We start from the raw sequence: 15,515 nt of genomic DNA on the forward strand, positions 1-15,515 counted from the left end.
GAAACGTGAACTATTAATAAGGTGTCGCCATGACACTGCAGGCAAAATAAATAAAAACTGAGCCCTGACATTATTTTAGCCTCCAACAAATGTTTCGGTCCTTACATTGTCTGGCTTAGAAAGATACATAGACAGTCTCACAGACAGAGATATAAATGAACAATTGCAGTACCTTTTTCCCACACTGTTTACAGGGTTGGCTATATTCCTACTGGCAATAGATTTTCTTCTTGACAGCTTCTTGGTGTTGGTGCTGTCATCAGTGCTGTCATCCTCTTTCTTTGGTGTGTTACTTCCTTTGCTGTTCAGGTCCCTTAGCACATTATAATTAATTTTACTCGAGATTTTCTTCTGTTCTAACATCTTTTCAATTGCCTCTCCTGCTGTGCTGGCTTGAATTGGCTCCCGCTTCTTTGCAGATTTCTTTGGCTTAATTAAAATATAAAATTAGTGATGTAGATACAAACAAAGTTTCCATGAAGCAGAGGGGCAAGCTGGAGTGCAGCAGTCCTGGCTCAGGTGCTGCTGATGTGGGGGATGCAGGTGATGTGCCCAGGCTAAGCCAGTGCTCCATCTCCTGCCACTCAATGGGATCGAAGGGTCTCTTTTCTCCCAGAGATGCGTGTTTGCTTTTTTGCCAAATGCCCAGAGAGTCTATTAGAAACTATTTACTTAATATCTGTAATGCTGCCAGAGAAGAATGATGGGCCATTTTTCACGTATGAAAAAAAAAAGGGGGAGTGAACTCCTATTACAGGAATAGGGACATCACAGCATCACCTAGCACGGAAATAAACCATTTCCCCTGCTAAAACTGCCTTTAAAGCGAGAGTGAAGCTGGGTCACGACTCCCCAAAGCACTGACAACTCCACATCCGAACTGTGTTTTATGTCAAGTCTGAAAGCAGCATGGGAAAGGCTCTGCCCAACTCCTCCTCCAGGCTGGAAAGAGCCAAGAGCACGAGCAGCAGCTTCCCAAGCACAGCCTGGCAGTAGCGCCGAGGGACAGGGAGCAGGAGGCTGCAGACACGGGAGCACCGCGGCAACGTCACCTGCAGCTGCCACAGGCTGTGAGCTCAGCCCTGTGCAGGGGGCTGATGCTGTGCAGAGCCAGGCAACCAGCAATGACACCAGAGAACGTTTCCAGCCATGTCCCATGCCTGGGTAGGTACGAAAAAAAGCCACCCCAGAACCTCTGTTTCTCATTTGGCATTTTCCTATTCAAAGGAAAGTTTTAACACCGAGCTCTGCAGGAGATTTATTTTTTAATGGATAATAGCCCCTCTGTTTACCTACATGGGTCAAGTGCTACCTTGAAATTGGAAAGCACCATATTAATCAAGTTCTACTCGAGCTGTCAGAAACAATAAAGGGTTAGAGAAAAACTCCTGTGTTGTCCGAACAAAAAAGTGGGTGTTTGGGCTACTTGGCGGTGCCAACGAGTTATACAATTTTGAAAATTGCTGGTAGACTGCCACGTCTGCATAAGTGCAGGATGAATGAGAAACTCTCAAGTATAAAACAGTGCTTCATTGTCTGGTTTTGTTTTTATTGTTGGAATACCTAGGGGAAGCAGGAAACTCTGCCTTTCGCATTAGTCGGAAAAAAAGATAGAGGATATACACACTAAAAACTAACATGGATTTTAGTTGCATGTGGGAGATTTGACTTGTCACTTGCTCAATTACACAAAACACTAATGCTGTAAATCATGAATATACGGCCAATTAGGCTGCTTTAAACTGCTAAACATGGAGACAGGACATGCCATTTGTTAACATAACTGTCGCATTCTTTATGAAAGGTAGAACAAATACCCCTTCAAGTGACTGTAACAAGGTTCTGTTCAGTTCTTCATAAAGAAATCATTATTGTAAGAGCAAAGAAAGCCACTGAAGTTATGGCAAGTACAAACAAATTCCCCATGCACACGTTAAAAAAAAAAATCAGACATGTCTTAAAACCTGTATTTTAATAAGCAAGCAATTAGAACAGCAATCATAAATGCAAAGAGCTAGCTCTGACTTTGACATGCACAGAATTTTCTCATAATAGCAATTTAAAATAAAAGTTTGGGCAAGAAAGTGTTTTACTCACCACCTAAAAAAATATAGCCTTGCAATTCAGTACCAGCTAGATGTACTGTAGCTTTTGCTCCATTAGTGGTGACCTGTACCATTATGCCCATACATACATGGAGCTGATCAGCAGATATAATGAATTTCCAGGACATTTTCAAACAGACACAATTAACACACAATTTAATACCTTGTGTTCCTTATAAATCCCAAGTTCTTTCTCTTTTGCTATTCTTGCTTCCTTTTCTGAAAGATGACAAAAGGGTAACCAGCGTGAAGATTACGAAGACTGTATATTTCAGCAACACCAGCCAAAAGGCAAATTTCAGTCCTACATACTTACCTTTTTGTTCCTTCAAATAATCTGCGTTTTCCTTCATCCACAGCTCTGCTTTAATCTGAGCTTCAGCTTCATTAAGTATATACTAGAAGAGAAAACAAATTTATCTACTTTCAGAAATCAAATTGAAAACCTCAGGCCAAAACTGAACTGAAAAACCAATGGCAAGGTCAATACATATCCCATTTTAAAAAATGCATTAAAATAAAAGAAAATATGAGTGATATAAGACAATCACAGAGTACTTCTAGTAACATCTGAAACTGGCATAAGCAACAACCTGTTTTCAAAAAACAGTGCTTGGTTTCCAAACTACGATGGAGCGACCAAAAACCATCTAGGACTCATTATACATGGTCTGTTAATTAAACAAAAATGATCCTGGGTTTATGATCTTTTTCAGATGATACAAGAGGTTATCATGACAACGTGGCTGTCTGCAAGTAATTCTGTGTGTTGATGGTGGTCTGTAATTCAAAACAGGATGGGAACTACTGCCCTTTGCAACCAAAGCAAAAACATGTGTCTTCTGGGTAGGTTTCTGTGAAGCTTTACACAGAGTTACTGAGATTATTATTTCAATGGCCACATCTGTGTGAAGGAGACCAGCTCAGATTGCTGGAGATTTAGCCCTCTAGATTTCAGCTTGGTTCAGTAACCACATCTAGATGTTCTGCAGTTAACTCCACCTAGTCTCAGTAACATCTTTAGTGGGAATGGAGCTGTAAAATACATCTAGGACTATTCAGATGAATCACAGAAATAAATAGACAGATAGGCAGCAATTACTTAATTGTAGATGACCTAAATGTAAAAATTAACCCAGTATTTAGCACAACTATCAATGAAACAGAAGTTCTCTACAGACTATGCTTTTTGGGAGTGAAGAACAGCAGAATGGAGAAGACAAATTAGGTCATCCATCATGAACAAGACACTTTAATTTTAAGCAGTGCACCTGGGACTTGTAAAACGATGTGTAAGTGCAAGAAAAGCAATCTGAGGTTTCTCCATCTTTTGGGTCTTAGCATTCAAGATTGTCTCCAAAGTAAGATGTACATCTAGGATTTCTTAAGAAAAATAACTTCCATTAAACGAAACTAATGCAGGTAGGAGTCCTTCCTCTGAGGGCTAAGCAGGCAAGCAAATGGCTGTGCAAGTCCTGGTTTATCAGACCAATATTTTCACTCTTTCATCTGCTTCTATTAAAAGTGGGCCATAATAGTAAAACCCACTTTTTCCTAGCTCAGTTATTCATCCCTCTTAGGCTTTCAGAGATTTCATAATCTTGGTCTTATAATATTACAGTCTATTGCCACAGAAATGGAGATGAAGTCATAAAAGCAGAGTTATGACCTCATCACAGAGCCTAGGAAGAGCAGAAAATGTGCTTGTTCTTCCCCTGTGATTATTCAAATTATGGACTGGCTATGGTGAAAAACCTCAGCCTTCCTGCTCCCTCCATTCAATGTCTGCTCAGATCATGAGACCCTAACGCCCAACCTAGCAAATCCCACCTCACAGCTGCATTTTGGAGATCAGTAATTCCTATGCAACTCATCACTGTCAGGGATTTTGTACCCCAAAACGAATTTTTAGCACTGGAATTATCTGTTCAAATCACTATGTAAACCAGCATGGCAGCTGGAGAGGGCCTCAGAAAAGGGCTCAGAAAGCTGGGCTGTCACGTGTCCAAAGCGCTGACCAGCCTGTGGCCTCCAACATGCCCTTTTCCACAGCCATGTGTCTGTCCCACTCAGCCTATATGTTAAAGGGTACTTTTTTCTGCCACAGAAATAAAAATAAATCCAGAAAACATTACAGAAGTCTCTGGAAGTACACAGGAGCCGCACATGCTGGTTTTACAGTTTGGTTTCCATGGCAGCCTTCTATGTTGAATCTATCTTAATTAAATAATGAATTTAGAGCTCCACCAAACTTTTTAAAGTTCTCCTTTGGAATAAAAGATATTCTAAAACATAATTATTCCAGCATGTTAAAAGCAAGCAGCAGCAGCAGCCTCATATATATATATATATATACACACACATACATCTATATATATATATATATTCCTTGTTGGGCAAGGAACACCAAATTCACAGGTTTGCATGAACATTAGTTTAGATTTCAGATAACAGAAATTGCTCAAACCTCTCTATAGATCAGAGGCAGTTGCAGAGAGGATAAACCAGATAAAAACCATTTTGTCTTTCTCAGATATCCAGACAACCAGGATAAGAGACAACAGGTATAACAGGGCACCTTACCCGATCTATTTCACTGTCATCAATTCCACTCAGATCTAATTCACCATCTCCTGTACTCTCACCTACAAAAAAGAACACATTTCAATCAGCCATATGTTTGTCCAAAATCTATTGCAGCTTAAGTTCTGCAGTAATGTAACACTTCGGGCCTGTCCTTCAGTGATTTGCATCCTTCCACCTTCATCTGGGAGGTTTAATGTGTTGCTGAGTATTTTCAATACAGAACTTCATGCACACAAATTCACCACATTGGATTAATCTAAAATTCAGGAATCAACACAGTCCTCATCAGTGCTAAAAATCTGCCAGAGACTTCCAGTCACCTTTTTATCACTCATTTTAATTTACAGCCACAAATGTTCAGCAGGAAGCTGGGGAAACCATTTAAAAAAGATGATCACTTTTCTTTCATCATAACAAAAATTTCTCTGTCAGAGTATATAGGTCAGTAATTTATCTCTGAATTACGACTTAGAAAATATTTTCTATTTTCAAGGAAGCAGCACAGACCACTGCCAACAGTCACACCATGGCTTTCTTCTTGACTTTACAATTCCACTGCAATTCTGCTAGTTTGGTAGTTATTAAGACTTCTGAAAACAAATTTTTAAATATTCTGTCCATTAAAAAGCATAGCAGCACAGAACCAAGGCTTAATTTGGGATTGGCACAGCATACAGCTGCAAAACCTGATTTTCCACATCACATTAAAGAACTATGGTAATATACTATTAATGTAGTCCAGGTAGAGAAGAAAACAAATTATTTAACAAAGACTTATGCTGGGGAATGAAGCAATCTTCTTGGTCATCTCCATTACATCTAATAAAGATCAAACAAGAGATGACCTCACCAGTTCAACTTGCAGAAAAATATAAACAAATTAAGTTTCAACAATCTGCAATAACAAATTAAAACCAAAATGGTGCAGAACAGCTTGACATGTTCACAGCTCCCACTCCCCAGTACTGGGGATGTGCCTCCCCACAAACCAAGATCTTTGAATGGTTTGATTCCCCAGCCTGGTGCTCCTGCACAGTGCTGGATCAGCAGAGGGTGATGCCAGCAGCAGCTCTTGGATCCAATGACAGGTTTTGGTAACCCAATGGTAAACTCAAGCAAAGTTTGGAATTAAGAGCACTCCCAGAAAATAAAACAATGATCTGCTCGACAGAAGTCAGGGGTTGGTTTAAACCAGTTGCCTGAAGTACATGAAATCACAGGGCTGGGAATCCAACCAAAACACCTGGTCAAAACAAACCTGGAATAAAGGCTGAGCTTCCTGAGGTGGCACAAAGGGTCTGGCTGCTCAACTCAACAGACATTCCCTGGGATCAGCAACCGAGTACTCACAAATGTCTTTTCAAAATCCACCTTAAACAACCAACAGAAAATTTTATACTTTCCACCCTAAGTCACAAGCAAAATGGGTTTTAACCCACCAAAAAATGTCCTGTCACAAGGAACAGCATAGAATCATAGAATGGTCTGAGTTGGAAGGGACCTTAAAGATCATCTAGTTACAACTCCCTGCCATGGGCAGGGACACCTTCCACCAGACCAGGTTGCTCAAAACCCCATCCAACCTGGCCTTGAACACTCCCAGGGATGGAGCATCCACAACTTCTCCAAGCAATGTATTCCAGTGTCTCACCACCCTGACAGTAAAGAATTTCCTTTTAATATCCAATCTAAACCTTCTATCAGTTTAAAGCCATTCCCCATTGTCCTGTCACTCCATGCCCTTGTAAAAGGTCCCTCTCCAGCTCTTTTGTAGCTCGTTAAGGTACTGAAAGGCTGCAGACGGGTCACCCCAAAGCCTTCTCTTCTCCACGCTGAACAATTTCAGTTTTCTCAGCCTTTTCTCATAGCAGAGGTGTTCCAGCCCTCCGTAACACTACGCTTTCATTTTTTTCCTCAGATTGCCTCATAAATGTAATACCAAATGCACCAATTCAGATAATCCAGTGCTAATTTGACCAAAAAGGCTTTAAAGAGCATTTCTCACTGTCATTACATTTAGAAATTAATCACACATTAGTCCCAGGCACCAGATTTACTTTACAGCGTTTTTCCCCAAAATACTTTAGAAGTGCAAAAGATTTTATAATAACTACATAATTGATCAGTACATATGCTTTTCTTCTGGTCTGATCTCTGCATAGTGCAGTAAGAGCAAAACTTTCTGCACCAGTGCCAGCAGCTCCTCACGCAGGCACACTGCTACCAGCCAAGCAGGGATGCACCCCCAGGACATAGCCAAGCACTCCCTGGCTTCAGGATGGGTAGAAAAAGCAAGGTGACAAAATACATCCCACTGGTTTGTTGCCTTTTTAATGCAACTGAAATTATTTTTAGCAAAGCATAATCATTCAAAGATTGGAGAGGAATCACACAAGGGAGTGCAGGGTATTCTGCAAGATAGTACTGCACATCTCTCCTGCTGGAACGGAGAGAGAAACTTCCAGTGAGCAAAATGGCTGAATGTTCACCAAGGAAAGGAGCAAATACTGTAGTACAGTGTCTGAGACACCTTCCCAGGAGATGGTCCACCTGGGTCCAAGAAATGTTCCACCACATAAAATGTAACAGCTCAACAGCAGAGTGCGAGGGGAGTCCAGACCAGAATATCCTGGCTCCTAGGTTGGAAGGAGTTCATACAAAAATAGGACTTGAACTGAGTGTCCCATATTCTGGGTAGCACTTTAACCACCAAGCTGTAGGACAGAAGGGGGGATGGCCTCTACCTTCATTGTGTTAGCTACCTTTTGTTTCCTCAAGGTTTTTTTGAAAAAAAAAAAAATCAGTTTGGTTTACCTGCATGAATAAAGGATTTATTTTTATTCCATATTCTTTGTACCAGATAAACTAAACTGTCCACACAGGCTTGGAAGTAGGGACAAAGTAAAAGGGAGTCAACCTTGACAACCACTAGTAAGTTCTGAAAATCATAGGTTAGAAAACGAAAACTTGGAAGTGGTGATAGACATACTCAACTCACTGCTCAACTTTACATAAAATTGATCCCAATATTTACTATTGTAAAAACTGCTGAAGCATCTTAAAAACAATAAAAGTATCCCACTGAAATCAAGCTGCCACTGCTTTTCATCATTATACACCTTGCTCCTCCTATACCCAGCTATATTTTTGGATCAGAGGTTTAAAATTTAATATGTCACAGTACAGTAGGTGCCTGTTCTCTTATACATGCCAGACTGAAAATGATGCAATTTCAGGCACCATGAACAATTTCACTTGTCATTTTAAATATAACTTGTTACTGAATTAGGTGCCAGTTTTTCTCATTGGATCAATTAGCAACAGGGACAGAAAACTCATTCTCCAACTGTTAAATTGCAGAGAAGAATCCAGAAGCAAGTTACACGTAATAAGCATTTCTTAGACCCCATAACAGCAGCAGAGGGAGTAATTGCAGGATATCCCTCTGCCTGCAAATCTTCTTTTTTCCCGCCATGGCAATAGGCATTCATTAAATGGGTTTTTCAGAAGTGAAGGTGCCTTCAAATCTCTAGTTTAATGCTTTCACTGAGGAAAAAAAAATACATGTTTCATTACAGAATGCCAATTCAAAATAAAATGCATCCACTTCGGCATGAAAATTTCCATGGCAATCATTTCCAAGAGGAGTAGATCCTACCAGCCACAAACATCCTTCTGCTTGATGCTACACGACACTGCAGGGCATGGGAAGCAAACCCGCTGCTTTTTTATATACAGAAAGATCTTCCCAGCTGCTGAAGTTTTCAAAGCCATTTCTAAATTATCATTTTCTCTTTTAATAAAAGGGTCAAAATGAAATGTTTGACAAAATAAAAACACAGATGTGGCCAACATCTGGTCCAGCCTCTTAAGAGCTTATTTAAAAGCAGTAGCATCACGTGGCACAGCTCTGAGACATCACATATTTCTTTTCTTAAGAAAAACAATCACTTTACTGCAGGGCACTTGCAAAAAGTAAGTTGGGCATTAAAAACAACAACTCTCCTCCCCTTCCCTCCAAATCCAGTTGTTAAATGAAAGGATCATCCGGAAGAGCTTAGAGCAAGGACCAGACTACTCCATCCTCACCCAACATCTCTGTAGCAAGTGGAGGAGAACAGGCACTTCCAGAGCTTTCCATCAAGGTACTGAATCAACTACATTCATACTACTTAAAAACATCAATCATCCAGCCAGCTCCCCAAAAACTTAAAAATAAACCCCCCTCCAAGCCCTCCCTTTACAGCCTTTTAACATCTTTCCAACCAGTTCGGGTGGACATGAGGGCTACAATCAGACACTGCGGATTAGGTTTGTAAACCTCTAGGATTATTTACTGTTCTTGTCATTGCTAAATGCACACTAAGCCCTCTTTTAACACACCCTCTGCCCCTCTCCCTACCTCTGTGCAGTTAGTTAAATGTATACATAGCACACTATTATGGGGATTTATTACAGAAGAATCATTCCACCTGATATATTTTAAACCCCACATTTTTAAAAACAGCCACGTGAAGAATGTGTTTTTCTGTTTCTATTACAGGAGGCAGCACTATTTATTGCTCTGCCCAGATAAGAGGATTTCCTTACAGACAGAAATGGAGGCTGAACACTTCCCAGGAAATCCTCTGGAGCAGATACAATAGAAGGCACTCGGTGCTCTGGTCCTATGCAGCAAATACATCCTTCACCACACCGTTTCACAGCAGTCAAAGAGTTTAAACAAAGAACCTTTCCACCTATTTTGGCACAACACCAGACACTAAGCACTCCCAGTATTTAAGAAAAACTTTGGGGCTAGAGCACAACAAAATCTGAAAAGAGCTGGGAGATGCATTTTCAGCTACAAAAATCCTTAAGCAACAAACCAAACAACCTGAGCCCAGGGCATCAGAAACACAGGGATTGATTGCTGCTCTCCAGGGAGGGATTAAATCCAATGGGAGCCACAGAAAGCTCCCGCAGACCATTGGAAGGATCCAACAGGCAGAAATGCTTTAGCAGCCCAAATTGATGAGCGATGCCGGTGCCACCTTGGGGAGCTGCAATGAGTGGGAAGGGAAGGCGGTGACTTAGCATCAAAAAAGGCACTGCACAACTGCACCAGGATATAATTGATTAGCTGATCAGAGGGGACACAGACCCATCTGGAGGGGGAGATAACCGATTTACAGAGGGGCGGGAAGGGAACAGTCATTAAGGGTGGTAACCAGGAGGGGAGCGGTGCTGGGCACAGGAAGTGTCGGGGTGATCGTGCTGTAGGGACTGGGCAGGGAAGAGAAATGGATGCAAAAATGCTGCAGCAGCAGCACAGGATGAAGTACAAGGATCGATGGGTGTGCAAACGAACACACCACACAGCAAGGCGTGCGCAGAGCCTGTGGGGCCATATGAGCAGAGAACACTGAGAGTTTCACTAATACAGGGCAGGAGCCTCCCTCGGGAGCAGGCTGGGAGGTAATCCTGGCTGTTTTAAGCTGTTGCCAACCCCATTGCTCCAGGTAAGGCACCTCTTCGTGCAATGCCAGCCTGCCCTGCCATGCTCCCATCCCACAGCATGCACCCTGCAGCTGCCAAGGGCTCCAGTTTCCCCCACTCACCTTCAGCAGCGTAATCATGCATTGTCAAGAAGTATTTGACAAAAACAAAATGTAAGGACAGAGCAAAATTAATTGCACTTACAGACAAAATAAGGTCACAAAACACATGACGTATACGCTCGTATTTAAGAGAAAATGGTTTTTATTTTATTGTACCTGAAGCCACCTTGGAAATTACAGCCTACTCCTTCACAGTGCCAAATCGACACCAGGATTTAGGTCTGATGGTGTACGGAGCACACGAGGCCATGCACACAGCATAAAGATAAATGAAGTCTGTCACTTTATTATTTCCTTCTGCCAAGGCAAGGTTAAGGGGTCCTCTCCAGCCAAAGCCAAGTTTCCAGCCTGCTAGTTCCTCAGAGAAAGCAAACACATCACACCACACAGAGCGAGGCCCTGTCTTCCCAGAAACATTCATTCCTGCCAACGAGGGATGGTGGGAAGCACTGTCAGCCGGCGCCGGGCTGCCCAGCAGTGCCAGGGCACACAGCCCTGCCTCTGCAAAGTGCCCACTGGCCAGCTCCTTGCATTTGGACTGTAAGAAGTGTAAAAGCAAAGCCCAAAATGGGGCAAATGAAAGCAAAGAGGGAAAAGGCACAATTTAATAAAAAAAAAATAAATTCCACATACTCTACTATTGCAGCTGAGCAAGGTCAGCCTGTACAAAAGCAGGGATGTACAAGCTCATCAGCTATTTCCTCACTCCTGTATACTGAAAACGGGACTTTCTCACAAAGCAAAGCAGAGTAACAGCCAGGGCCAGCCCTGGCGGGTTTGCAGTCACTGCATTGGGCCCATCTGCTGTAGGCAGAAGATTTTCCTACAACATTGGGACTTAATGTGGAGCAGAACTAGAAACCCATCTTTATTAAATGTCTGTGTCCATTTCCCCACACTGAGACTCAAGCTCCAGATGCTCTGTCTGTCCTGCACAGCTGAGTGACACCCGACAGCCTTCCCCCATCAGCCACCTTCCTATGGTGGTCGCAGAACAATTACCCCGTCACAGGAATGGAATTTCCAATTAGTGTGCTTAATGATATATAGGAATAAGTAATGAGAAAAGCTGTTCCTGCAGTCAATCACTCTCACAGAACTTTTATTAGATAGTGAACATATTTTTTATAAATTAAATTTCAATTTTGGAAAAAAAAAATAAAAATCACCTAACCACCAACCCTGCTGCTTTCCCGAGAGCATATCCATACTCAAACAAATGCTATTGTTTCACCTCATAGTCTACAGAGGATCTAACCAAACCACATCGTCATATTTTATATCCAGTTAGGGGTTATACCACTCATCTAACAGACATGGAAACTTGTTGACTTAATACTTCAGAGAAACAGTTAACGTCTCCATTCTTCCCAAAAATCCTCCCTGCAATATATATTTTTCTAAAGCAGATAGTACAAAACCAGTCCAGCAATAAACAAAACCCCTCTGATTCTGAAAAATTTTCTTTGAAAAGGTAAGCTCATGTTCATTGAACTACATAGTAATATAAAAAACCCTTAAGAAAAAAAACCTTTCAACCTTCCAAAATAAATACAGCTGAAAATTAGGCTTTTGAACTGAAGAACATCTTGACACTGTCCTCAAAAACAGCAGCAGATGTTCTTCTTCTGGAATAATGTTCCCCCAACACCTTTGGAAAACAATGAAAAAGAGCATGGCTTATGCAACCTACTTGTTGCAACCTGTCGTTCTTTTCTGAGCTTGCAACCCCACTGCCATGACTGAGTGCTCAGAGAACGACTGCTCTGAACAGTATCAAAAGAATTATCTTTTGCTGATGGAACCAATAACCAATAATCGAACTGACCAATACTCACCCAGAAACATACTACCTAACCACCACAAATGACACTTTTCAGCGCCAACCCTGGAAATGGTAAGAGCTCCCATGAACAGACACAAGTCTTCTCCAGCCTGTGATTTCTGCACCCAGCAATGCCGAGACCGACCACGGCGCTAGTGCCGACGGTGCCACACACTCACACCTCAGCCTACATTCAAACATTCACCCTCTCCTGCCTGAACAGTTATGGACTTAAAACTTTTTAAAATGGAAACTGTAAAGACAGATTTTTTCCCCTACTTATTGTGCATTTCCAGCCGATCACCAATTCCCTGCTGTATTTTCCTCCTTTGCCTTTTTCTGCTGTTCTTGGCATCTTTTCTCCCCTTTCCCCTCCCCCAGCCTTCATTCTTTTTGGTGCCTTCTGGCCTGTATTTTCTGCATTTTTTTAAATCTATGCAGGGGGATCCAAGAGTAACAGTTTATATAAAGGGAGAGGCCAAGGAGAAGAACTGATCAGCATCTCAATCAGTTCCCCTCTCCAAACCCCACAAGGGCAGAGTGCTGCCGTTATCTCTGGCAGAGGGAGAGGGCAGTCCAACACCCTGGAGAGCCGACAGCAAAAGCAGCCAGGCTCAGATCCCACTCCAGCCCACTTTCCCCACACTGCCAGACCACTATGTAAAACAGCAAGAGCACTTTACACCCGAGCCAGCCACAAAGGGAACAGCTGGCTTAATGTTTAAGTGCTGAAGCATCATTTCTGAAACTCGCCAGGTCTTGCTGTGGGCGCTAAATGCTCTGCTCTCCATCCCTGCAAGCCCAGGATCCTCGTCTGGCCAGCGCTCAGCCACCCCAGTATATGTTTCATTGAGGAGTAAATCTCCTCCTAAAACCCCCCACACCAAATAGAACACAATGGTGAGCTTTTCACTACAGAGAAACTTAAAAGCAAATCCTAGAATTTTGCTTGGACTATTTTAATTTTTTTTTTTAATTCTGTTCCACCAGGAAAAAATTTAAATGTATACAGCCATATAAATATACAACATACACAACCTGATCTAGGGGTGGCATCCCAGCCCACGGCAGGGAGGTTGAACTAGATGATCTTTAGGTCCCTTCCAACACAAACTGCACCAAAGAGCTGCTCCAGGTCAAAAACAGCCTTCCAAAATAACTTACCCAGACAAGCAAGAAAGTGAAACGAGTTGAACTTTCTACTTACAACTTTCTTCTAGTCACCCTTACCATCTCTCAGCAAAGGTGAGCTGATTTCTATCCCCTCCTTTGAGGTTCAGAGCTTGTCTTTGGTAGATCTGGAGACAAGCTCAGCATCAAGCACCAGAAGCCACCCAGACTACCAAAATGCTTCAGCAGAAAATTATTAGCATCAAGACAACATCAAAATATAGAGTATGAAATTATATACATGAGTCTTTATTTAGAGGAAAAAATCAATTTGTGTCCTGGCCATTTACCACACTGTCCAGGCAGGCTAAATGGTGAGAAGCTGCTAACTGAAAGAAAATTATAAGGTAAGAAATTTCTCATTTTGTTACTCAGCTTCTTCCTTCCTTCACTGCTAATGAGAAATAGCAAGCAGGGAATTGCAGAGATGCGGACAGGAAAGAGAAGGTAAAAATTTATTCTTATTATTAAATAGAGTACCAGGCAAGAGCAGAAGCTCCCCTATCTAAAGCAAGGTGGGAACCTGGCCCAAAGAAAAAGCCTCTGAGATGGATGGGGGCTGGACTCAGAGCAGGTATCAGGCAGAGTTTCATGCTGTAGGACTCTCAGAGACATGGAGAAGAGAGAAAGGACATGTAAGATCCTGACTGGTTCAGTGATCGGGATCACCAGTGGAGGTTTACAAACATGGAAGTAGGAGGTATTTGGTTTGAATTCTTAAAAGGTGGCAGCTACAGAAATGCAGATCTGTGCTCAGAGCATCAGTCCACTGTGCAACAGAGAACTGCAGCCAGCACAGACCATATTTTTAAATAAAAATCACAGCGGCTGAGCTGCTTCTGATTAGATGAAGTGCCATCTTTTGTCTCTGACCATGCCTAATGGCTGAGAAACACGTAGGTGATAAAGTACTTCATCTTGCTGTGGACCAAACAGACCTCTTGTAGGAACCCTGCCACAGGGACCAAGGCAGTTTTGTGTCCATTCAGGCAACTATATATACGAAGGATATAAAGATCTCTGCAATCCAAAGTACAGGCATTGCCTGGGTGGCTCCAGGTGCCAGTGGAGCACAGCAAGCTCCCTCGGTCATCTGGCCACGCTGCAGCACACACTGCTGCAGACAGCACAGCTCTGCAGAGACTCCTTCGGAGGATGGGCAGGGGCTCCATCCTCCACCTCCCTCCTCCTCTCCACTGTGTTTTAGTCACTGCAATGAACCTTTTCCCAGATGCACAGTAGGCAGAGGAGAAGGATTTTAACATTTTGCCTGCAGCAGCTCTGAGGCCTTGGCATTTGGACAGACTGATCCATAAGCACAGCACAATTAGCATGTGTACTCCATAAGCTTGAGATCCATCCATTACAGCGCCGGAATGCCCTCTGACACCACAGCTCTCCAAAAGAAGAAAGTTGTAGAGAAGTTCCTGGAGAATAATTCATCCTCCAGGAACGGTGGAAAAAGGCACTTCTGTGCACAGGAGGTTTTGGTGGAGTTGGAGAAATAACCTTTTCCCAACAAAGCCCAGCAGCATGATTCACCTACAAAGCATGGAGCCTGTTTCAAAGCCAGCCTTGCAAGCTAATGGCTATCAGAAAGGCCAGCCATCTGCTTGTGCAACCTGTCCTTATGATTAATCTCAACATCTGACTTGTACATAAAGTTTATATACTAACAGGACTATACTTCATATGTCATTTTAGCTAAGTTCTGCATTTCTGATTTTACAGTTTCTCCTCAATCTGGCCATCCTCTCCAGGTTACAGGCACACAAAGGACCCTGCTTAAATGTTGATTAGATGCAGAGCAAAGCAAAGACTTTGGAAAGATTTTACTAAGTCTCAAAAACCAGGTAAGCATCTCAAAGAACTCACTGGAAAAGCTAATGTCCTACATCCACATGTAATTAATTCTTCATTTAAATATATTAGGCCTTTACTTAACAGAGTATTGCAGAGGCAGAAAGTCACATATCACATCTCAGTCTCACATGCACTGAAAGGATTCATGGCTTTTTCTGCCATGCAGCCATTTTACTGTACAGCATATGGCTGTATCAGAGTTGTTCTTCTTTAATTAACTGATTAACGATGCCTTCCATGGAGCTTTATCCAGGTTCTCCATAACACACAGTATTATGGCACCCATTATCGGGAACACAACTACGTGCCTGCAGCCCACTGGGAGAGGGTGATGTACTTTTCTTGTATCAGTTCATTTAAACACAT

The 15,515-nt window shown here is 42.3% G+C and overlaps 1 protein-coding gene across 6 annotated transcripts in view; it reads right to left on the reverse strand.

Annotated features, from left to right (window-relative positions):
- The window catches only part of BRF1 (BRF1 general transcription factor IIIB subunit), a 171,266-nt gene that overhangs the window by 40,797 nt on the left and 114,954 nt on the right, over positions 1-15,515 (reverse strand). For all 6 annotated transcript variants that reach the window (XM_069018460.1, XM_069018459.1, XM_069018462.1 and 3 more), the window contains 4 exons: positions 4,689-4,750; positions 2,422-2,503; positions 2,269-2,324; positions 173-429 (listed from right to left, as the gene is read on the reverse strand). In XM_069018460.1, the coding sequence (XP_068874561.1) occupies positions 173-429; positions 2,269-2,324; positions 2,422-2,503; positions 4,689-4,750 (457 nt within the window). The remainder of the gene's footprint in view (positions 1-172; positions 430-2,268; positions 2,325-2,421; positions 2,504-4,688; positions 4,751-15,515) is intronic.

The sequence above is a fragment of the Aphelocoma coerulescens genome, chromosome 5 (assembly GCF_041296385.1).
Source record: "Aphelocoma coerulescens isolate FSJ_1873_10779 chromosome 5, UR_Acoe_1.0, whole genome shotgun sequence".
NCBI classification, from domain to species: domain Eukaryota; kingdom Metazoa; phylum Chordata; class Aves; order Passeriformes; family Corvidae; genus Aphelocoma; species Aphelocoma coerulescens.